Here is a 26,623-nt window from a genome sequence, read left to right on the forward strand (position 1 = left end):
GCGGCGGAGTACAGCAACACAACCAGGAGGACTTTGAGATGGATAGCAGACGCGCTAGCCGGCGACCTCACCTTGACTTCCGTCTCCGGGCCGCCGACCGCATCTATGATCGGCTGAAGTCCTTCGTCGCGCCGTCGATCGCTGGAACGCAGGTGAGCACGGGTGTTGATGAGCAGATGAGGGCTGGCTGGCGTAGGTGGATAGCTAATGTTTTTAGCATAGCTCTGTGAGGTCCCGTTGCTAAGTTAGCTTCAATGGCGTCGTTAGCAACAGCATTGTTAAGCTTCGCCAGCCTGGAAAGCATTAACCGTGTAGTTACAGGTCCATGGTTTAATAGTATTGTTGATTTTCTGTCTATCCTTCCAGTCAGGGGTTTATTTCTTTTGTTTCTATCTGCAGTTAAGCCCGATGCTATCACGTTAGCTCCGTAGCTAAAGAACTTCGCCGATGTATTGTCGTGGAGATAAAAGTCACTGTGAATGTTCCATTTCGCGTTCTCGACTCTCATTTTCAAGAGGATATAGTATCCGAGGTGGTTTAAAATACAAATCCGTGATCCACAATATAAAAAGGAGAGTGTGTGGAATCCAATGAGCCAGCTTGTACCTAAGTTACGGTCAGAGCGAAAAAAGATACGTCCTGCACTGCACTCTAGTCCTTCACTCTCACGTACCTCATCCACAAATCTTTCATCCTCGCTCAAATTAATGGGGTAATCAAAAAATGTCATTTCAGTAGGCCTTTAACAAAACCTTTCTACATATAAAGTGCAACATTTCCACATATAAGGTGCAACATTTCCACATATAAAGTGCAACATTAAAGGCCTACTGAAATGATTTTTTTAAATTTAAACGGGAATAGCAGATCCATTCTATGTGTCATACTTGATCATTTCGCGATATTGCCATATTTTTGCTGAAAGGATTTAGTAGAGAACATCGACGATAAAGTTCGCAACTTTTGCTCGCTGATAAAAAAAAGCCTTGCCTGTAGCGGAAGTAGCGTGACGTCACAGGAGCTAGTATTCCTCACAATTCCCCATTGTTTACAATGGAGCGAGAGAGATTCGGACAGAAAAAGTGATGATTACCCCATTAATTTGAGCGAGGATGAAAGATTCGTAGATGAGGAACGTTACAGTGAATGACTTGAGAGGCAGCGATGGACGTATCTTTTTTCGCTCTGACCGTAACTTAGGTACAAGCTGGCTCATTGGATTCCACACTCTCCTTTTTTTATTGTGGATCACAGATTTGTATTTTAAACCACCTCGGATACTATATCCTCTTGAAAATGAGAGTCGAGAACGCGAAATGGACATTCAGTGCCTTTTATCTCCACGACAATACATCGGCGAAATGCTTTAGCTACGAGCTAACGTGATAGCATCTTGCTTTAACTGCATATAGAAACAAAAGAAATAAACCCCTGACGGGAAGTATAGATAGAAAATCAACAATACTATTAAACCGTGGACATGTAAATACACGGTTAATGCTTTGCAGGCTGGCGAAGGTTAACAATGCTGTGCTAACGACGCCATTGAAGCTAACTTAGCAACCAGACTGCACAGAGCTATGCTAAAAACATTAGCTCTCCACCTACGCCAGCCAGCCCTCATTTGCTCATCAACACCCGTGCTCACCTGCGTTCCAGCGATCGGCAGAAGGACGAAGGACTTCACCCGATGCGTTTGGCGGCCAGGAGACGTAGGAAGTCAAGGTGAAGTCGGCGGCTAGCGCGGCTAGCGCTCCAACAAAGTCCTCCTGGTTGTGTTGCTGTAGTCCGCTGCTAATACACTGATCCCACCTACAACTGTCTTCTTTGCAGCCTTCATTGTTCATTAAAAAAATTGCAAAAGATGTCCAGAATACTGTGGAATTATGAAATGAAAACAGAGCTTTTTGTATAGGATTCTACGGGGTACCATAACTTCCGTTACTCGGACTTCGTCACGCGCATACATCAACATACCGCGATGTTTCAGCCGGATATTTCCCGGGAATTTTAAAATGTCACTTTATAAGTTAACCCGGCCGTATTGGCATGTGTTGCAATGTTAAGATTTCATCATTGATATATAAACTATCAGACTGCGTGGTCGGTAGTAGTGGCTTTCAGTAGGCCTTTAAACTGCTTCAAGTTGTTGCTCAGATTAAATAAAATGACAAAATGATTCTTCTACATACAAAAAGAGCAACATTAAACAGTTTCAAGTCAACTCAGCCTCAGATTAACTTTCTTTTCCCCCCCAGCCTTTAATCCTGGTGACTTTCAATCAATTGTCATGTTTTTTGCCAGAAAAATCAGTTTATCCACATTGTCTGCAGAAAGAGCAGACCTGCTTGCAGTTAAAAAGTCTCCAGCTGTGGAAAATACCCTTTGGCTGGGCACGGAGCTAGCAGGTATGGCAAGGTAGTGCCTGGCTAATTTGGCGGTGAGAGGATATATGGGCTCATTGTTCTTCCACCATAGAAGTGGGTCTAAATCTAGTTTTTAATGCAATATGGTCTTAAATCTGCTGCTATAAAAACACCAACGGCATTTGTTATTGCTTTAGCCCTGCCTGACTCGCCGAGGAGAGGCTGCTTAAATGCGGTGGGAGCTGTGTTTGCTCGTCTTTCTCTTCGTTGAAGCGATGTTATCCATTGTTGTATCGCACCGCGAAACCGAAATGTTCCCAAACGGGAGATCTTAACGAGGCATTAGGGTCTTCCAGCTTTGGCTTTTACATGTTGTAGTAGCTCGGTCGTTGCTAGCATGCCGTGTGTTGTGCCTCAGTGTGCATTGTTTACACAACGTGCGGTACGCTACTTAATATGTCCGTGTGGAAACTCGTTCGGTACACCTCCGAACCGAACCAAATCCCCCGTACCGAAACGGTTCAATAGAAATACACGTACCGTTACACCCTTAATGTGCATTGATGTTTTCAAATGACCGTAAGTCTTGAACTATACAAAGTATTTCAATGGTTGGAATCTGCGCTTTTGCATGATATACTAGTTACTATGGTAATCTGAAGGAATAAATAAAGTACTATCTATCTATCTATCTATCTATCTATCTATCTATCTATCTATCTATCTATCTATCTATCTATCTATCTATCTATCTATCTATCTATCTATCTATCTATCTATCTATCTATCTATCTATCTATCTATCTATCTAATTAGTTACTATGGTAATATAATTAGTTACTATGGTAATATAATTAGTTATTATGATCATCTAAGTCACAGCAGCTCAGACGAGGCACCAAGCAGTGTGGGTGGGGAGCGTTTCCACAGTGTTTCCAGAGCCTGAAATGCGGGTGTCAGGGACAGACGTAGAAGGAGATTTTTACAACAAAGTTCTAAAGCTTAGTGATATATCAGATCCTAGGTGGGTTTATTTTGTACCCTTCGCGTTCATATTTTGCTGTTTGTTGCATTTTTGTTGATTGTAAAATATGTCGATCAAGAAGGCGGGGGGCGACGTTCATATGTTGTCAATATTCAGTGTTTTATCGTTCATAGTTAATATTGTAAATCCCACATTCTTTATTTTCATGTACATTCTGGGTGTCTCATTCAGTAAAAAAATAAATAAATTCCACTCCGTTTTTTAAGGCGGTCTGTTATAATGTTTTTAGTAGGGATGTCCGATAATGGCTTTTTGCCGATATCCGATATTCCGATATTGTCCAACTCTTAATTACCGATACCGATATCAACCGATACCGATATATACAGTCGTGGAATTAACACATTATTATGCCTAATTTGGACAACCAGGTATGGTGAAGATGAGGTCCTTTTTTAAAAAATTGATAAAATAAAATAAGATAAATAAATTAAAAACATTTTCTTGAATAAAAAAGAAAGTAAAACAATATAAAAACAGTTACATAGAAACTAGTAATTAATGAAAATAAGTAAAATTAACTGTTAAAGGTTAGTACTATTAGTGGACCAGCAGCACGCACAATCATGTGTGCTTACGGACTGTATCCCTTGCAGACTGTATTGATATATATTGATATATAATGTAGGAACCAGAATATTAATAACAGAAAGAAACAACCCTTTTGTGTGAATGAGTGTAAATGGGGGAGGGAGGTTTTTTGGGTTAGTGCACTAATTGTAAGTGTATCTTGTGTTTTTTATGTTGATTTAATAAATTTTAAAAAATAAAAAAATAAAAATAAAATAAAAAGATACCGTTAATAAAAAAACTGATACCGATAATTTCCGATATTACATTTTAAAGCATTTATCGGATATTATCGGACATCTCTAGTTTTTAGCATTCAATCAGACATTATTGTGAGGTTTTGTATTAGTGTTCCTAAAAATAGGACCCAAGCACACATACTGTACAGCAGATTTTCACAGCTTATATATATATATATATATATATATATATATATATATATATATATATATATATATATATATATATATATATATATATATATATATATTAGTGTTGTCACGATACCAATATTTTGGTACCGGTACCAAAATTATTTCGATACTTTTCGGTACTTTTCTCAATAAAGGGGACCACAAAAAATGGCATTATTGGCTTTATTTTAACAAAAAATCTTATGGTACATTAAACATATGTTTCTTATTGCAAGTTTGTCCTTAAATAAAAATTAAATAGTGAACATACAAGACAACTTGTCTTTTATTAGTAAGTAAGCAACAAACAAAGGCTCCTAATTTAGCTGCTGACATATGCAGTAACATATTGTGTCATTTATCATTCTATTATTTTGTCAAAATTATTAAGGACAAGTGGTAGAAAATGAATTATTAATCTACTTGTTCATTTACTGTTAATATATGCTTACTTTCTCTCTTAACATGTTCTATCTGCACTTTTGTTAACATGTAATAATCACTTATTCTTCTGTTGTTTGGATACTTTACATAGTATAGTACCGAACATGATTCATTAGTATCGCGGTACTATACTAATACCGGTATACCGTACAACCCTAATATATATATATATATATATATATTATATATATATATATATATATATATATATATATATATATATATATATATATATATATATATATATATATATATATATATATATATATATATATATATAGATATATAGATAGATATACCAGCCCCCAGACACATTTTTTTCTCAAAATTTGACCCCCCCGATTAAAAAATAATAATTGCCCGGGCCTGGTGTACAGTATGAATCATAAAGGCTTTTGTGGCTCACCTTTCCTGGAAGCTTCAAAGCTGTCAAAGATGTTTATTCTCTGGATGTCATAGGTCAGCGTGGTGTTGGGGAGCAAGGTGCGGTTCCTGTTGATTGTGTTCAAGGCAAATTTAAAGGCTAGTTCCTCCGCTCCCGAGGGGCCACTCTCGATGGATTCGAATATTCCCCCTGCAGGTAAGAAAGACAATATTGATAATGTATATTTGTCACCTTTGAAATCAAGTTCAGTATAAAACTGGTCAAGTTGCATTCAAATCTAGAGAATTAGTTTTGGTTTGATGGTAACAAAATGTCATAAGATACATAGAACCACAGATTACAATGTAATTTGATGGTATCGTGTGAGATGTGATGCATGCATGAACATGTTAATGGTTTCTTTCCATGTTTGATTTACATTGAGTGTTGTCTTGATCATAACCATTGATTACTGCTTCTGACCTTGCATTTTTTTAAATGTGATTTTCTCTATAAGCTGATCATCTGGGTAGTGTCATGTGCGGGTCGCATCTTGAAGCGGGGTCGTTCTCCCAGGAATGCAGAACGGACAACTCCGGACGACAGCGTGAGGTAGGAGATGATTTATTTCTCATAAATCATAGCTTAAACCAAAAACAGGAAACAAGCAAAAGGAAAGTGTGCCGTTCACACGAGAAGCTAAATAACCAAAACTTAGCACAGGAAACAAGGAATACCCAACGTAACTGTTGCATTCGCAAACAAGGAAGCCAGACTGAGCAAGGTGAATAAAAATCTCTCTGATTAGTGGTTGACAACAGCTGAGCGTGGGACCACTAACCAGAGGCGGGTGAACCCAATCAATCCCCATGGTGACCAAAATAAACCCGGGAGTGCACAAACAGGAGCTAAAGGAGTCCAAAACTAACGGAACATAACAAAAACATGATCCGTACCACGGATCATGACAGGTAGATGGTTGTGTTCTCATTGTTTTGTACCGTACCATGTTGTACTTTTGTTTGAGATTTTTTTTGGGGGGGAGGTGAAGTCAGGTTTAAGATGTATGTCTTAGTTATTGTTCAAAAATAAACCCTAAACCTTCAGCCACAGCTTTAAAGGCCTACTGAAACCCACTATTACCGACCACGCTGTCTGATAGTTTATATATCAATGATGGAATCTTAACATTGCAACACATGCCAATACGGCCGGGTTAACTCATAAAGTGCAATTTTAAATTTCCCGCCACACTTCCGGTTGAAAACGTCTAGATATGATGAAGTATTCGGACCCATTGAATCCAATACAAAAAAGCTCTGTTTTCATCCCAAAATTCCACAGTATTCTGGACATCTGTGTTGGTGAATCTTTTGCAATTTGTTTAATGAACAATGGAGACTGCAAAGAAGAAAGCTGTAGGTGCGATCGGTGTATTAGCGGCGGAATACAGCAACACAACCAGGAGGACTAGTTTGAGGATAGCAGACGCCGAACGACATCACCTTGACTTCCTCCGTCTCCGGGCCGCCAACCGCATCGGTGATGGGGGGAAGTCCTTCGTCGTACCGTCGATCGCTGGAACGCAGGTGAGCACGGGTCGTGATGAGCAGATGAGAGCTGGCGTAGGTGCAGAGCAAATGTTTTTAGCATAGCTCTGTCGAGGTTCCGTAGCTAAGTTAGCTTCAATGGCGTCGTTAGCAACACCATTGCTAAGCTTCGCCAAGCTGGAAAGCATTAACCGTGTATTTACATGTCCAGAGTTTGGTAGTATTGTTGATCTTCCGTCTATCCTTCCAGTCAGGGACTTATTTGTTTTGTTTCTATAGGCAGTAAAGCCAGATGCTATCACGTTAGCTCCGTAGTTAAAGTGCTTCACCGATGTATTGTCGTGGAGATAAAAGTCACTGTGAATGTCCATTTCGCGTTCTCGACTCTCATTTTCAAAAGGATATAGTATCCGAGGTGGTTTGAAATACAAATCCGTGATCCACAATAGAAAAAGGAGAGAGTGTGGAATCCAATGAACCCTTGTACCTAAGTTACGGTCAGAGCGAAAAAAGATACGTTCTGCACTGTACGCTAGTCCTTCACTTTCACATTCCTCATCCACAAATCTTTCATCCTCGCTCAAATTAATGGGGTAATCGTCGCTTTCTCGGTCCGAATCTCTCTCGCTTCTGGTGTAAACAATAGGAAAATGTGAGCAGCCCTTCCTCCGGTGTCGTCACTTTACTTCCGGTACGGGCAAGGCTTTTTTTTATCAGAGACCAAAAGTTGCGAATTTTATCGTCGATGTTCTATACTAAATCCTTTCAGCAAAAATATGGCAATATCGCGAAATGATCAAGTATGACACATAGAATGGATCTGCTATCCCCGTTTAAATAAAAAAAAATCATTTCAGTAGGCCTTTAGTGTCAATACCCTTTTGTGTGTTTTTTTTTTGGGGGGGGGGTTTCGTGAAGAAGTGTAACCCTAACCCTAACCCCTAACCCTAACCCTTCTAAAGACACAATCGGAATGAAATCCAGATAAAAAATAAGTTCATCCTTTTCTTTGGATTTTTTAAATGTTTTATTTTATTTTGTGACACACATTATTCTGCAGTACTGGCAGAGAGGGGACCTGAAAAAGAACTGGGTACAAGGGATAGATAAGTGATGGTAAAAAGTGTTTATGTTCAGGCTGCACAGTACAATATGGCCCAGTCCACAACAAGTTTGAACAGAAAAATATAAAAATACTAAGGAACTGAAAATAAATATTATGAATATCTCAGATGATGCCACAATGACATTGAAATGCACAGTACAGGCCAAAAGTTCAGACACCCCTTCTCCTCATTCAATGCATTTTCTGTATTTTCATCACTATTTACATTGTAGTTTGTCACTGAAGGCATCACAACTATGAATCAACACGTGTGGAGTTATGTACTTAACCAAAAAAGGTGAAATACACACTGAATTGCACACTCTTGGCATTCTCTCGATGAGCTTTAAGCACAACTGTGAAGTAAAAACCATTTCAGGTGACGACCTCTTGAAGCTCACGGAGAGAATGCCAAGAGTGTGCAAAGAAGTAATCAGAGCAAAGGGTGGCCATTTTGAAGAAACTAGAATATAAAATGTGTTTTCAGTTATTTCACCTTTCTTTGTTAAGTACATAACTCCACATGTGTTCATTCTTAGTTTTGATGCCTTCAGTGACAATCTACAATGTAAATAGTCATGAAAATAAAGAACAGGCATTGAATCAATCAATCAATCAATCAATCAATGTTTATTTATATAGCCCTAAATCACAAGTGTCTCAAAGGGCCACAACGACATCCTCGGTACAGAGCCCACATACGGGCAAGGAAAACTCACCCCAGTGGGACGTCAATGTGAATGACTATGAGAAACCTTGGAGAGGACCGCATATGTGGGTAACCCAGTCACCTAGCGGGCTGCAGAAGTCCTAACAAGATGCCTTGAGGATCTAAATCAATGGCTGCAAAATAATCACCTTACACTTAACTTGCAACAACTTTCTGTCATGACGAGGTTTGTTCTCCCAGGATGCAAACAGACTATTCCGGACAGGACTTGAAGGTAGGAACATATTTAATAATCAATTAATCCTACACATCAGAAAAGACAGGAACCAAAACAAAAGGAAAGCGTGCCGTTCACACGAGAGGCTAGAGAAGGTGTGTCCAAACTTTTGGCCTGTACTGTAATTCATCATTTCTACAGCCAGTAAAATAATTAAATACGTAGTATGTATGAAAATCTTCAGCTCCTGTGTTTATTAAGAAAGCCAGTGAAGCACAACTAGCAGAAATTATGAAGAAAGTTTCTAACTCTCGAGCCAAATACAATCATAACTTGGATACTGGCTTTGAAACAAAATATAGTCCCATATTAAAAAAAAACCTTTGACCCATTTGATTAATTTAACTATTCAGGCCAGTAAATTCTCCAACCTTTGGAAAAAAATCCATTATCACACCGATATTCAAAGTAGGAAGACCTGATGACCTTGCTTATGATTGCCCTATTGTGCCTGTTATATCAAAGGTACTGGAGAAGATGGTAGCAGCTATCTTGAAAACAACTAACTTCTTGGTTATAGACTGAAGTACTCCACATAAAAAAATATTTCATTTTTCACTGAAAACTCATTGAAAGCCATCTATTGATGGAGCATGTTTTGTGTTTCTTGACCTTAAAAACGGCAATAGACACAGTTAACCACAACCTTCTCCTAAGCTGTCTACATGAAACAGGTGGTTAACTAGTTTGGGTCATCTTTTTTGGAACAATGCAATGGTAATAACCCAATTAAGGGTCAATCCTTGGTCCACTTTTATTCAGCCTTTTTTATGAATCGGCTTGCCTTTGTGTTGCCCAGCAACCATAAGCCGACTTTATGCAGATGATGCGATTACATATACACCAGCCAAGTCACCTAGCGAGGCTGCAGAAGTCCTAACAAGATGCCTTGAGGATCTAAATCAGGGGTGGGCAATTAATTTTTACCGGGGGCCGCATGAGCAACCCGAGCACTGCTGGAGGGCCACATCGACAATATTTCAATTACATTTTGCTAAATATTATTTTTTATATATACCGTAAGATAAGTAATAATAATGATAATAATTAATAATATTAATAATACTTTCATTTAACCTAACTTAACTTTATACCAAAGGCACTGCTGTTCCCCTTAAACATCCTCATGTTGCACAATGAAATGTAAGCATAGGATGAAGTGTGCATTCCTGTAAATGTCTCTAGTAACAGCATTCTATGATTAATATAAATAAATTAACATTAATAATAAATGACAGTAAAATAAGCACACGTATGACTGAGGAGTCATAGTGTAACTTTGTGTGGTGTTTGAGTTGTCCAACTTTTTGTGTGGCCATAAACGCACCAGTGGTTTAGCGGTATGCGTGTTGGTGACAGCTAGATGACAAGTTGGTTTTGGCCTGGTTTGTACGGCAGAAAAGTACTAGTTTTTCGAGATAGAAGTGTTTTACTCATGTTTTTGGTGTGGTTATGGCCGAATATAAACAGTTTTGCTCAATAAAGTGATCGATATAATTCCTGGCCTCGAAGCATCACGATAGACGTTACAATAATTGAACGGTGTTGACGAACACCGTTCGGGCCGCTTGTTGTCACTGTCACTCAAAGTTGCATTGCAAAATTACACAGAATAAATGTGTTTATTTTGTTTAGAATTCAGATGGGATTTGATTTGGTGCGCGGCATATATTTGCTGAGCGCAGAGGACGCTTGAGCAGTGCGCGATTGCGCAGGCGCGCACCTTAGAGGGAACGTTGCTTGGCAGTCCATGTCTTGTTGAAAACACGCCATTCGTCATCAACTTTTCTCTTTTTAGCGTCTCGGGTTACACACGGACATACGGCCATAAATAACACTTTTCAAAATAAAAGCAGCACAGTTGTATTGCGCGCACGACATAGATGTTTTTTCAACTTCATTTTGTAATTTGTGATTGCAGCTGTTCACATTCACTCACAATCACGCACGCGCATACGTCCACACAGAAGTAATACAAATAACGCTTTTCAAAACAAAAGCAGCACCGTAGTATTGCACACTCGACATAGATACTTTTTTTTAATGTATTTTGTAATTTATAATTGGCCTCACGCGGGCCGGACAGGGACGCACAAAGGGCCGGATGTGGCCCGCGGGCCGCAGAATGCCCAGGTCTGATCTAAATCAATGGCTGCAAAATAATCACCTTATACTTAACTTGCAACAATTTTCTGTCATAACGAGGTTTGTTCTCCCAGGATGCAAACAGACTATTCCGGACAGGACTTGAAGGTAGGAACATATTTAATAATCAATTAATCCTACACATCAGAAAAGACAGGAACCAAAACAAAAGGAAAGTGTGCCGTTCACACGAGAGGCTAAAGAACATAAAAACTTAACGCAGGAAACATAAACGCTATCACTTAGCAAGAACTATGGACATAGAGAAACTGTATCAAACTGTGGCATGAAACAACTAACACTTACGTGGACACGGCATGAATCGAACTAGCATAAACTTGGAATCGGACATGAAAACGAGCAGCATGAACTATGGCATCGCATGAAACAAGCAATGACGCCAGGACGACTGACTGGCAAAGACAGGCTTAAATAATGGTCTCCTGATTAGAGCAGGTGCGTGTCCCGAACACCAGAGGCAGGTGAAACTAATAAGTCGCCATGGTAACTAAAACAAACAAGGGTGCACAAAAACAGGAACCAGTGGAGTCTTAAACTAACAGAACATAACAAAAACATGATCCGGACCACGAATCATGACACTGTCTATATGTGATTTTCAGTTCAAAAACCAAGTGTAACTGGGGCATTCATTATGACTTTGCGAAATAGTGAAATGCAGAGGTTACTGGATTTAAATATCTAGGGATAATCCTAGACCCACAACTTTAAACTTGAAAGGCACAAAAGAGAGTCCCAAAGGTAGTCTCAATTGTTTTAAAACTAATGAGAAATGCAGCTAAAATGTTAATAGATGCCATGATTTACCAACAGAAATCAAATGAATCTCCTGACTAAAGGGAAAACAACAGTGGCTCAGTTGGTAGAGTGGCACTGCCAGCAACGAGAGGGTTCCAGGTTCGATTCTAGATTCCACCATCCGAGTCCTTGGGCAAGATGCTTTACACTTGCTCCCGTGAGTGCCACCCCCACTGGTTTAAATGTAGATAATGGCTTTCACTCTGTGAAGTGCTTTGAGTCTCTATAAATAAAATTCACTTCACAATTTTTCATGTAAAAGTACAGTTAAAATAGCAATATCAACAAACAATAAAACACCAAGGCTATCAAACTTGCTCAAAACGAAACTAGATTTTGTGATGATGTGTTTAAAAAGCTCCCCACTGGTATATTATTGATTATTGATTAACTCCTGACATTTTTGACAATTTAATAGAGTCAACGTATAGAACTGTGTTGGTTAAATCTTAACATTTTAGCTATCTAATAGATTGTACGTCTAATCTTATGATACTGGCACAATGGTGCCTAATGTTTTATGTAAGAGTGTGTGTGTGTGTGTGTGTGTGTGTGTGTGTGTGTGTGTGTGTGTGTGTGTGTGTGTGTGTGTGTGTGTGTGTGTGTGTGTGTGTGTGGGTGTGTGTGTGTGTGTGTGTGTGAGTGTGTGTGTGTGACATCATCAAGGAAAAGTATCTTCCATATGATGACCAGTGAACAAGTTAGGGCCAAAACTATTGTATCTAATAGAGAGCCAAATACTACAGTCCGAGAACATTGCTCCAAAGTCAGGATTTTTTGTTGATTTAGTATGCATACATAAGTAAACATTGACAAGTGCAAAGGCAGCAATATATGATACAACAAGGACTTCCCTACTCATCCCCGAAAAAATCCGTCAGGTGAACCAGCTGATTTTATGACATCCGGTGCCGACGTAAGACAACTCGCGTCCCATATGTGACCATAGGATGAACAAATACACTACGGTACTAAGACTATAGTGGCCATTAACAGTTAGTCTCTACAGCTGGGTTGCCCAAAGTGCGACACAGGGGCCACCTGTGGTCTGTGACTCGTTTGTCATCGGCCTTAAGCAAATTACAAAAAAACAAAAATAGAGATCTCATTTGCACCCCTGGTGGTGAAATCTATCAAAATTAGGGTGGTCCCAAAAAGGAGGGATTTTTCGAATATATCAACGAGGAAAAGTACCCTCCATATGAGGACCCGGTGAACAAGTTAGGACATAAATCATGGTCCCAATACGGAAAACCATTGCATCTAATAGAGGATGTCTCATTTGCACCCCTGGTGGTGAAATGTATCAAAATTAGGGTGGTCCCAAAAAAGAGGGATTTTTCAAATTGACTGTGTGTCGGTTTAAAAAGTGCTCTCCCTCTGGTCAACATATGAAATAACAAGTGTGTGTAAAAATTTGAAATGCACCCCCTTTGGCCAAAATGTATTTAAAAATAAATAAATAAATACAATTAAAATTAAAATAAAAAAAAAAAAAAATTCAAAAAAATTCAAAACAATAATATATATATATATATATATATATATATATATATATATATATATATATATATATATATATATATATATATATATAGAGAGAGAGAGAGAGAGAAGTAAATAATGAAGATTAAAAACCAATTACAAAAATAAATACAAATAAATAAATAACTAAAAGCTTACCTTTTTTTTAATATTTGCATTGTGTGCATATATTATTAATGTAAAATTAAATCTTTATATATCTAGAAAGGGTGGTCCTAAAGAGGTAGGCATTTTTCGAAGGTCTCAAGAAGGTAACAAATACAAAAGTGTGTTTGTGTGCGTGTGTGTGTGCGTGTGTTTGTGTGGTCTTGTATTTGTACCCTTCTTGAGACATCAACAAGGAAAAGTACCGTCCATATGAGTACAATTGAACAAGTTACGACCAAAATCATGGTCCTAATACGGAAAACCATTGCATCTAATAGAGAGCCAAATACTAGAGTCCGTGAACATTGCTCCAAAGTCAGGATTTTTTGTTGATTTAATATGCATACAAAAGTAAACATTGAGAGGATAAAACAAGACGGCAGCTAAAGAAGGACTTCCCTATTCAGCTTTTACAGCTGGGTTGCCCAAAGTGCGGCACAGGGGCCATCTGTGGTCGGTGACTCGTTTGTCATCGGCCTGAACACAAAATAGAGATCTCGCTCTATCAAAATTAGAGTGATCACAAAAAGGAGAGATTTTTCAAATTGACTGTGTCTTTTTTCATCTGTATATTTCTTTACTGTAAAGTTGACAAAAAGTGTCAGATTAATTCTATTTTCCCTGGGGGGTAAAATGGATAATTACAAATGGTGCGTTCAGGTGAGGAGTGGTACGTTGACATCCATCACATGAGGTTACCAGTTGATGTAGATGTGTGTGGCAGTCGTCAGTGTAATTAATGGTGTAGGATGAAAGGTGAATTCAGTGGTGGGTGACCTTCTTTAACTTGCTCACTCAGCCTTGACAGGAAGGGCTCGCTTTTCTTATTTTCCTACCGTTGATTCCCATCAATCATTAAACGATGACGGGAGCACAGATTGCGAGACAAGTAAAGCTCGCACAAGATTTAAATGTAAACATCATTTCTAAATGTCATCATGCGCCGACGTTTCATCTTAATATTCTTCTTACTTGACGTCTGTGCTCAGAGAGGGTGTTAATGAGGGGGCCATGCTGTGTTGCGGCTCATTCATCGACAAAGTAAAAGCCCCACAACAATAAAGAACAGCCAATCCATGCTGTTTTAGACTAAATTATCACCACCGAGGTGCAGTTAATTTTGAAACAGCTCCCGTCTGACGTGTTTATTATTTTCAGCTGAACTGAAGCGATTAAAACTGCAAATGGTTCCCTCAGCGCCGATCGCAGTGTTAAATAAGGGAAAGAAATGTTGTGAATTGATCTGCCTTACATTTTTTTTAACATCAAAGTAGGGTTGTACGGTATACCGGTATTAGTATGGTACCGCGACACTAATGAATCATATTCGGTACTATACCGACTCTAAAAAGTACTGGTAGTACACCCCCCCCCCCCCTCCCGCCCCCTCGTCGTCGTCACGTCGTGACATTGCTGGTTTTACCAGCAGAGGAGCATGTGCGGCAGCGCACGATCACGGAGTACTTACAAGCAGACACAGTCTGTAGACAGAAAAGGGAGAATGGACGTATTTTGGCTTAAAAAGTAAGGATAAAGGTGAAGTTATAACACTGAATCGCACTCAGGAAGAGGTGCTTTCAGACATGGCTAGCTAGCTAGCGGCTAAAGTCCGCAGTCTGCTAGCTACTTCAAAGAACTCCGGCTTATTAGTGATTCCCAGAGCCCCAAAAAAAGTCTGCGGGCTATAGAGCGTTTTCTATTCGGGCTCCAGTACTATGGAATGCCCTCCCGGTAACAGTTAGAGATGCTACCTCAGTAGAAGCATTTAAGTCCCATCTTAAAACTCATTTGTATACTCTAGCCTTTAAATAGACCCCCTTTTTAAGACCAGTTGATCTGCCGTTTCTTTTCTTTTCTCCTCTGCCCCCCTCTCCCTTGTGGAGGGGGAGTTACACAGGTCCGGTGGCCATGGATGAAGTGCTGGCTGTCCAGAGTCGGGACCTGGGGTGGACCGCTCGCCTGTGCATCGGTTGGGGACATCTCTGCGCTGCTGACCCGTCTCCGCTCTGGATGGTCTCCTGCTGGCCCCACTATGGACTGGACTCTCACTATTATGTTAGATCCACTATGGACTGGACTTTCACAATATTTTGCTAGACCCACTCGACAACCATTGCATCCGGTCTCCCCTAGAGGAGGTGGGGTCACCCATATTTGCGGTCCTCTCCAAGGTTTCTCATAGTCATTCACATTGACTTTCCCACTGGGTTGTGAGTTTTTCTTTGCCCTTATGTGGGCTCTGTACCGCGGATGTCGTTGTGGCTTGTGCAGCCCTTTGAGACACTTGTGATTTAGGGCTATATAAATAAACATTGATTGATTGAGAACCATGTGGGCCACATCTGATTTTTTTTTTTTAAATCTGATTTTTTCCATGACACTGCAAGTAAAATGTGATCTTTATCAGACTCCAGTATAAACGCGTACACAAATGACTTACCTTTCCCAAAGCTGACAAAAAAGTCGGGTCTCATTCAGGTCGCACTGCCGTTTAGACTTAGGTCACATTAGAAAAGATCAGATTCCAATTGGAGTCAGACTACGACCTGATATGGCCTGTATATGATGCAAAAAGATACAATTTGAAGCAGATAATATAATTATAATGGGGGATTTTAAGAAACCCTTTAAGGGCTATTTAAGTAAACTTTGATTGATTGATTGAAGCACTTTAGAGCGTTTAGACTGGCAACAAAAATTGGCAGGGATCTACTTTGTTGTCATTTTTCATAAAGGCATACTCACTGCACCTTGTTTAAGCCACGAAGGTTCCAAAGGTGAGTGTATATTCAGCGTTCTTATTCCATTTTCCCGTTTATTTAAATACTTGCATTGGACTGAATGGGGTTAAAGTAAAGGAAAAAGATCAAATGCGACAGCTTTATGATTTGTAACTCATAACCGCACTAAAAGTACAGGCTTTTGTTTTACGCATGTTAATGGCTGAGCTGCAGTAATGACTTTTTTCTTCCACATTTTAGTGATCAGAACCTTCTCAGCTCACATGCATTCATAAAAAAAGGCCTGAAAGTCATCGTGGAAATGATTGTAATCACGTCAGTCTCGACCTAATAGACAATCATTACAGCAGGGCTCTCTTGGTGTGTGCAGTCAGACTTAAAATGAGCATCGTTCTACCTTCTACACCTAGAGGACCAAAGTAGAGAGTGGCAAATTATTGGCAAATTTCCTGAAAGCTCTTGATGTTAAAGTAGCTATATATAGGCCATTGAGCCAACATTTTATTTTTATTTTGTATTAATTATACTAATTATTACACCAGTTTAATTATATACGTTTGTCAGTATTGTAGTGATTTAAGTAATGTGTGCACTGTCTTTGATGCAATATAAACATTTTAAAAGAGTGTTTTAAATTAACTGCACTCTAGGGTTGTACGGTATACCGGTACTAGTATAGTATCGCAATACTACTGAATCAAAAACGGTACTATACTCTGTTTGAAAAGTACCGGTTCCGAGGGAAGACGACACATCATCACGTCGTGACATCGCTGGTTTTAAGAGCAGAAGAGCATGTTCGGCAGCGCACAATCACAGAGTACTGATACCAAGTACAGGAGCGTATCTAGTCGATACTACTATGATTACATCGATATTTTTCATCATCACAACATCTTTTTTTAACATTTAAAATACGTATTAAGTTTATAGAGTAAACTCAGGAAATACGTCCCTGGACACATGAGGACTTTGAATATGACCAATGTATGATCCCGTAACTACTTGGTATCGGATCGATACCTAAATGTGTGGTATCATCCAAAACTAATGTAAAGTATCCAAACAACAGAAGAATAAGTGATTATTACATTTTAACAGAAGTGTAGATAGAACATGTTGAAATGGAAAATAAGCAGATATTAACAGTAAATGAACAAGTGGATTAATAATTAATTTTTACAGCTTGTCCATCGTAATTTTGACAAAATAATGTTAACAACTGCATATGTCAGCAGACTAATTAGGAGCCTTTGCTTGCTTACTTACTGTCACGGCGGGGGGTTTTTGCAGCCTACTGCAAGATTTGTTCTCCCGGGATGCAAACGGACTATTCCGGACAAGGCTTGCAGGTAGGAACATATATATTAATCTTCAATTAATCCTACACATCACAAAAGACAGGAAACAAACAAAAGGAAAGCGTGCCGTTCGCACGAGAAGCTAAAGAACAAAAAACTTAACGCAGGAAACATAGAAGCTTAACACTTAGCGTGGACTATGGCATGGAACAAACAAGACTTACTTGGCAAGGCATGAGGTAAACAAACAGCATAAACTATGGCATCGCATGAAACAAACAACTAATGATGCCAGCACGACTGACTGGCAAAGGCAGGCTTGAATAGTCTCTTGATTGGAAACAGGTGCGCGTCCCGAACACCAGAGGCAGGTGAAAATCACAAGTCGCCATGGTAACTAAAACAAACCCAGGTGTCAAACAGGCACTAAAAGAGTCCACAACTAACAGAACATAAAAACATGATCCGGACCATGGATCATGGCACTTACTACTAAAACACAAGTTGTCTATTTTATTTAAGGACAAAATTGTTCTTCGATTGCAATAATAAACATATGTTTAATGTACCCTAAGATTCTTTGTTAAAATAAAGGCAATAATGCCATTTTTTTGTGGTCCCCTTTATTTAGAAAAGTATCGAAAGGTATCGAACAGTGTCGAAATACATTTTGGTACCGGTACCGGTACGACCCTACTGCACACTGTGGAGAATGCATATATTTTTAAGAGTTCTTTCTTTATTCATAGTCATGTTTAAAGCAGCCAATATTTTCCCATGTGTACACTTTGTGCTTGAATCTTATGTCCGCAAGTAAACTCTGTGCCTTACCTTGAAGGCGTTGGAATGTGTATTGGGAGTATGATGTACTCCCTTTTTTACCTTATCTGTAGTAGAACAATGAGGCTGTTTTCGTATTCAATAAGCTGTCTCTGCCCGTTTGATTTTTTCGACCTCTTCTAGATGTTGCTATTAACGCACTGTAGGACTGGTCTCCTAAAGCTTTAGTAAAACTTGACAACATTCCTATTCTGTCTTGATGGTCCTTCTTACTCAACATATATGTCATCCGAATAATTTGGGATTGACCTGTGACTTTTATTCCCTGAGAGGAAGACTGCGAAGAAGGCGTTGGAATGTGTATTGGGAGTATGATGTATTCCCTTGTTTACCTTATCTGTATTAGAACAATGAGGCTGTATTCCTTTCTGGGCAGGGTGGGGGCTGTTTTCGTATTCAATAAGCTGTCACTTCCCGTTTGATTTTTTTCAACCTCTTCTAGATGTTGCTATTAACGCACTGTAGGACTGGTCTCCTAAAGCTTTAGTAAAACTTGATAACATTCCTATTCTGTCTTGATGGTCCTTCTTACTCAACATATATGTCATCCGAAAGAATTTGGGATTGACCAGTGACTTTTATTCCCTGAGAGGAAGACTGCCAAGAAGGCGTTGGAATGTGTATTCGGAGTATGATGTACTCCCTTTTTTACCTTATCTGTATTAGAACAATGAGGTTCTATTCCTTTCTGGGTAGGGTGGGGGCTGTTTTCGTATTCAATAAGCTGTTTCTGCCCGTTTGATTTTTTTCGACCTCTTCTAGATGTTGCTATTAACGCACTGTAGGACTGGTCTCCTAAAGCTTTAGTAAAACTTGATACCATTCCTATTCTGTCTTGATGGTCCTTCTTACTCAACATATATGTCATCCGAAAGAATTTGGGATTGACCAGTGACTTTTATTCCCTGAGAGGAAGACTGCCAAGAAGGCGTTGGAATGTGTATTTGGAGTATGATGTACTCCCTTTTTTTTACCTTATCTGTATTAGAACAATGAGGTTCTATTCCTTTCTGGGTAGGGTAGGGGCTGTTTTCGTATTCAATAAGCTGTCTCTGCCCGTTTGATTTTTTCTACCTCTTCTAGATGTTGCTATTATTGCACTGTAGGACTGGTCTCCTAAAGCTTTAGTAAAACTTGATAACATTCCTATTCTGTCTTGATGGTCCTTCTTACTCAACATATATGTCATCGAAAGAATTTGGGATTGACCGGTGACTTTTATTGCCTGAGAGGAAGACTGCCAAGAAGGCGTTGGAATGTGTATTTGGAGTATGATGTATTCCCTTTTTTACCATATGTGTATTAGAACAATGAGGCTGTATTCCTTTCTGGGCAGGGTGGGGGCTGTTTTCGTATTCAATAAGCTGTCACTTCCCGTTTGATTTTTTCGACCTCTTCTAGATGTTGCTATAAACGCACTGTAGGACTGGGCTCCTAAAGCTTTAGTCAAACTTGATAACATTCCTATTCTGTCTTGATGGTCCTTCTTACTCAACATATATGTCATCCGAATGAATTTGGGATTGACCAGTGACTTTTATTCCCTGAGAGTAAGACTGGTCTGACACAACAACACACACACACACACACACACACACACACACACACACACACACACACACACACACACACACACACACACACACACACACACACACACACACACACACACTGTCACCATGTCAGTCCTTTTTGCAGCGTATATTTATATTAATGGTCCTAGCACATCAACAAAAATGGTATTTTTGTTCCTGGTTTGCGTCCTGTTTGTGAGGTAAAAAGTCATGGGTTGCAATTATTATGTCCCCCAACCATCATTTAAAAAAAAAATAAACATGCCATTTTCCATTATGCTCACTAGGCTTTGTTTTTTTTTCCGGCATCCTGGAGCCGAGGACGCCGCAGAAAAAAAGGACAAGTAGAGTCAGCAGCAATGTGAAGTAAGACCGTCACAAAGGAAATTACTTAGAAAAGCGCATCAGGACAATTCTTTTTAAACAATTGAGTCGCATCAAATCGTTTGCGATTACCCGAGAGTGGGGAAACTTCATTTAGGCATACCCGGGAAATCGAAAATGTAATTAGTTAGTGAAATGATCAGATAATAGCATGCTAATTCAATTTTACTAGGAGCTGCATGGTACTTTTCTAGCAAACAGTTGTTAATAGTTTTTATTTGTTTCATTTATGCGTAGGAGCTGGGGTTCTTTTTGTGGGTTTTTTATTTTTATTTTGGCAAAGTGCACTTTCATTACTGAGGGAAAATAGCCTCTGTCTTCACTCCACGTTGTTATGGTCCAAATGACTGCAGGTGTGTGAATTATAGTGGCGGTAGTCACCGCCTGTGTGTGTGTGTGTGTGTGTGTTTGGTGTGTGTGTGCGTGAATGATAGAGCCACCGTCATCGGGACGGGTGTGAATTATGGTGCAAATGAAAGCTCTGAGTGAGTTATGAGGGAGATAATCACCCCGACGAGAAAACAGACCTGCTGATTTGAGTCTCTCGCTAAGAATGTGTGTGTGTTCTTGTATTTCTACCCTTCTTGAGATATCAACAAGGAAAAGTACCTTCCATATGAGGACCGGGTGAACAAGTTAGGACATAAATCATGGTCTAAATATGGAAAACCAGAGAATGTCTCATTGGCACCCCTGGTGGTGAAATCTATCAAAATGAGGGTGGTCCCAAAAAGGAGGGATTTTTCAAATTGACTGTGAGTCAGTTTTAAAAAGTGCCTCTGGTCAACATAGGCAATAACAAGTGTGTGTAAAAAATTTAAATGCGCTCCCTTTGGCCAATATGAATGACAAAAATAAAATATATATGTATATAAAGACACACTGTAATAACTTGAAATAAATAATGAAGATTAAAAAGCAATTACAAACAAAAAAATCTCCCAAAAATAAAAACAAGTGAAGTAGTCTTTTTCTCACAACGTGTTGACGTTTTTCTTATAAATTTGGGAATTTCTCACATTCTTTCTGTTTCTGTAATATTGCAATATTTTCTCCTAAAATGATTACTTTGCAAAAATGCGAAATGTTTTGAGTAAAGTTATGACTTTTGTCATAATTTCACCAAGTAAAATTCAGATTATTATTATAATATTGCCAACATTTGAAAGTTTTCTTATACAATTGTGACTTTTGACGAGTAAAATTACGACTCATTTCATAAAATTGCCAAAATGTTAAGCTTTTCTTGTAAAATTGCAACTGTTATTGAGTAAAATTCCAACTTTTATCATAACATTGCACAAATGTTCAGTTTTTCTTGTAAAATGTTGACTTGCGTCGAGCAAAATGACGACTTTTATTATAATACTGCCAAAATTCCATGTTGTTCTTGTGAAATTGAGACCTTTTTCTTTTGAAATTCCAACCCTTTTTTCACAAATTTTTTTTTTATATTTGCATAATATGAATATATTATTAATGTTGTAAATACATATCTTTATATATCTAGAAAGGGTGGTCCTAAAGAGATCTCAAGAAGGTGTAAAATAAAAAAATGTATGTGTGTGTGTGTGTGTGTGTGTGTTTGTATGTCTCCCCTTCTTGAGACATCAACAAGGAAACGTAGCGTCCATATGAGGACCGGTGAACAAGTTAGGACATAAATCATGGTCCCAATACGGAAAACCATTGCATCTAATAGAGAATGTCTCATTTGCACCCCTTGTGGGGAAATCTATCAAAATTAAGGTAGTCCCTAAAAAGGAGGGATTTTTCAAATTGACTGTGAGTCGGTTTTAAAAGTGCTCCCCTTCTGGTCAACATATGAAATAACAAGTGTGTGTAAAAAATTGAAATGCTCCTCCGTTGGCCAGAATGAATAACAAAAATAAAATAAATATGTATATAAAGACACACTGTAATAATGAGGTAAATAATGAAGATTAAAAACCAATTACAAACAAAAAATCCCCCCCAAAATAAAAAAGTACAATTATAAAATTGGGAATTTCTCACATTCTTTCAGTTTCTGTAATATTGCAATACTTTCTTGTAAAAGTATTACTTTTTCATGTAATATTATTACTTTTTAGTGCAAAATGGCGACATTTTTGGAGTTAAATGATGACTTGTGTCATAATTTCGCCAAGTAAAATTCCGATGATTATTATAATATTGCCAACATTTTATAAAATTGTGACTTTTGACGAGTAAAATCACGACTCACTTCATAAAATTGCCAAAATGTTAAGCTTTTCTTATAAAATTCCAACTTTAATCATAACATTGCACAAATGTTCAGTTTTTCTTGCAAAATGTTGACTTGCGTTGAGCAAAATGACGACTTGTATTGTCATACTGCCAAAATTCTAAATATTTCTTGTGAAATTGTGACCTTTTTCTTGTGAAATTCCAACCCATTTTTCACAACAAGCTTTTTTATGTATGCATAGTATGTATATATTATTAATGTTGTAAATACACATCTTTATATATCTAGAAAGGGTGATCCTAAAGAGATCTCAAGAAGGTGTAAAATACAAGAATGTATGTGTGAGTGTGTGTGTGTGTGTTCTTGTATGTCTCCCCTTCTTGAGACATCAACAGAGGAAAAGTAGCGTCCATATGAGGACCGGTGAACAAGTTAGGACATAAATCATGGTCCCAATACGGAAAAGCATTGCATCTAATAGAGAATGTCTCATTGGCACCCCTGGTGGTGAAATCTATCAAAATTAGGGTGGTCCCTAAAAAGGAGGGATTTTTCAAATTGACTGTGTGTCGGTTTTAAAAGTGTTCCCCTTCTGGTCAACATATGAAATAACAAGTGTGTGTAAAAAATTGAAATGCTCCTCCGTTGGCCAGAATGAATAACAAAAATAAAATAAATATGTATATAAAGACACACTGTAATAACAAAGTAAATAATGAAGATTAAAAACCAATTACAAACAAAAAATCCCCCCAAAATAAAAAAGTACAATTATAAAATTGGGAATTTCTCACATTCTTTCAGTTTCTGTAATATTTTCTTGTAAAATTATTACTTTTTTATGTAAAATTATTACTTTTTAATGCAAAATGGCGACATTTTTGGAGTTAAATTATGACTTGTGTCATAATTTCGCCAAGTAAAATTCCGATGATTATTATAATATTGCCGACATTTTATAAAATTGTGACCTTTGACGAGTAAAATCACGACTCACTTCATAAAATTGCCAAAATGTTAAGCTTTTTTTGTAAAGTTCCAACTTTTATCATAACATTGCACAAATGTTCAGTTTTTCTTGCAAAATGTTGACTTGCGTTGAGCAAAATGACGACTTGTATTATCATACTGCCAAAATTCTAAATATTTCTTGTGAAATTGTGACCTTTTTCTTGTGAAATTCCAACCCATTTTTCACAACAAGCTTTTTTATGTATGCATAGTATGTATATATTATCAATGTTGTAAATACACATCTTTATCTATCTAGAAAGGGTGGTCCTAAAGAGATCTCAAGAAGGTGTAAAATACAAGAATGTATGTGTGCGTGTGTGTGTGTGTGTTCTTGTATGTCTCCCCTTCTTGAGACATCAACAAGGAAAAGTAGCGTCCATATGAGGACCGGTGAACAAGTTAGGACATAAATCATGGTCCCAATACGGAAAAGCATTGCATCTAATAGAGAATGTCTCATTGGCACCCCTGGTGGTGAAATCTATCAAAATTAGGGTGGTCCCTAAAAAGGAGGGATTTTTCAAATTGACTGTGTGTCGGTTTTAAAAGTGTTCCCCTTCTGGTCAACATATGAAATAACAAGTGTGTGTAAAAAATTGAAATGCTCCTCCGTTGGCCAGAATGAATAACAAAAATAAAATAAATATGTATATAAAGACACACTGTAATAACAAAGTAAATAATGAAGATTAAAAACCAATTACAAACAAAAAATCCCCCCCAAAATAAAAAAGTACAATTATAAAATTGGGAATTTCTCACATTCTTTCAGTTTCTGTAATATTTTCTTGTAAAATTATTACTTTTTTATGTAAAATTATTACTTTTTAATGCAAAATGGCGAAATTTTGGAGTTAAATTATGACTTGTGTCATAATTTCGCCAAGTAAAATTCCGATGATTATTATAATATTGCCGACATTTTATAAAATTGTGACCTTTGACGAGTAAAATCACGACTCACTTCATAAAATTGCCAAAATGTTAAGCTTTTCTTGTAAAATTCCAACTTTTATCATAACATTGCACAAATGTTCAGTTTTTCTTGCAAAATGTTGACTTGCGTTGAGCAAAATGACGACTTGTATTATCATACTGCCAAAATTCTAAATATTTCTTGTGAAATTGTGACCTTTTTCTTGTGAAATTCCAACCCATTTTTCACAACAAGCTTTTTTATGTATGCATAGTATGTATATATTATTAATGTTGTAAATACACATCTTTATATATCTAGAAAGGGTGGTCCTAAAGAGATCTCAAGAAGGTGTAAAATACAAGAATGTATGTGTGCGTGTGTGTGCGTGTGTTTGTGTTTCTACCCTTCTTGAGACATCAACAAGGAAAAGTAGCGTCCATATGAGGACCGGTGAACAAGTTAGGACATAAATCATGGTCCCAATACGGAAAACCATTGCATCTAATAGAAAATGTCTCATTTGCACCCCTGGTGGTGAAATCTATCAAAATTAGTGTGGTCCCTAAAAAGCAGGGATTTTTCAAATTGACTGTGAGTCGGTTTTAAAAGTGCTCCCCTTCTGGTCAACATATGAAATAACAAGTGTGTGTAAAAAAATTTATATGGGCCCCCTTTGGCCAAAATGAATGACAAAAATAAAATACATATGTATATAGAGACACACTGTAATACCTTGAAGTAAATAATGAAGATTAAAAACCAATTACAAAAACAAATAAAATAAAATAAAAAAGTAAAGTTTCTCACTTTCTTTCTGTTTCTGCAATATTGCAATATTTTCTCCTAAAATTATTAATTTTTATGTAAAATTATTACTTTTTAACGCAAAATTGCGACATTTGTCTTATAAAATTCGGACTTATCACAATGTTGCCAATTTTTCTGTTGTCCTTGTAAAATAGTGGAATTTTTTGAGTAAAATTATGACTTTTGTCCTAATTTTGCCAATTGAAATTCAGATGATTATTGCCAACATTTTAAAGTTTTCCTATAAAAGTGTGATTTTTGTCGAGTAAAATCACGACTCATTTCATAAAATTGCCAAAATGTTAAGCTTTTCTTGTAAAATTGCGACTGTTATTGAGTAAAATTCCAACTTTTATCATAACATTGCACAAATGTTCAGTTTTTCTTGCAAAATGTTGACTTGCGTTGAGCAAAATGACGACTTTATTATCAAACTGCCAAAATGTTTAATATTTCTTGTGAAATTGTGACCTTTTTCTTGTGAAATTCCAACCCATTTTTCACAACAAGCTTTTTTATGTATGCATAGTATGTATATATTATTAATGTTGTAAATACACATCTTTATATATCTAGAAAGGGTGGTCCTAAAGAGATCTCAAGAAGGTGTAAAATACAAGAATGTATGTGTGCGTGTGTGTGCGTGTGTTTGTGTTTCTACCCTTCTTGAGACATCAACAAGGAAAAGTAGCGTCCATATGAGGACCGGTGAACAAGTTAGGACATAAATCATGTTCTCAATACGGAAAACCATTGCATCTAATAGAAAATGTCTCATTTGCACCCCTGGTGGTGAAATCTATCAAAATTAGTGTGGTCCCTAAAAAGCAGGGATTTTTCAAAATGACTGTGAGTCGGTTTTAAAAGTGCTCCCCTTCTGGTCAACATATTAAATAACAAGTGTGTGTAAAAAAAATTATATGGGCCCCCTTTGGCCAAAATGAATGACAAAAATAAAATACATATGTATATAGAGACACACTGTAATACCTTGAAATAAATAATGAAGATTAAAAACCAATTACAAACAAAAAAAACCCAAAAATAAAAAAGTAAAGTTTCTCACTTTCTTTCTGTTTCTGTAATATTGCAATATTTTCTCCTAAAATTATTACTTTTTTATGTAAAACTATTACTTTTTAACGCAAAATTGCGACATTTGTCTTATAAAATTCGGACTTATCACAATGTTGCCAATTTTTCTGTTGTCCTTGTAAAATAGTGGAATTTTTTGAGTAAAATTATGACTTTTGTCCTAATTTTGCCAATTGGAATTCAGATGATTATTGCCAACATTTTAAAGTTTTCCTATAAAAGTGTGATTTTTGTCGAGTAAAATCACGACTCATTTCATAAAATTGCCAAAATGTT

The 26,623-nt window shown here is 37.5% G+C and overlaps 1 protein-coding gene across 2 annotated transcripts in view; it reads right to left on the reverse strand.

Moving 5' to 3' along the window:
* The window catches only part of LOC133640929 (glutamate receptor ionotropic, kainate 2-like), a 353,019-nt gene that overhangs the window by 232,106 nt on the left and 94,290 nt on the right, over window positions 1–26,623 (reverse strand). For both annotated transcript variants that reach the window (XM_062034646.1, XM_062034644.1), the window contains exon 2: window positions 5,245–5,412. In XM_062034646.1, the coding sequence (XP_061890630.1) occupies window positions 5,245–5,412 (168 nt within the window). The remainder of the gene's footprint in view (window positions 1–5,244; window positions 5,413–26,623) is intronic.

The sequence above is a fragment of the Entelurus aequoreus genome, linkage group LG23 (assembly GCF_033978785.1).
Source record: "Entelurus aequoreus isolate RoL-2023_Sb linkage group LG23, RoL_Eaeq_v1.1, whole genome shotgun sequence".
Taxonomy (NCBI): Eukaryota; Metazoa; Chordata; class Actinopteri; order Syngnathiformes; family Syngnathidae; genus Entelurus; species Entelurus aequoreus.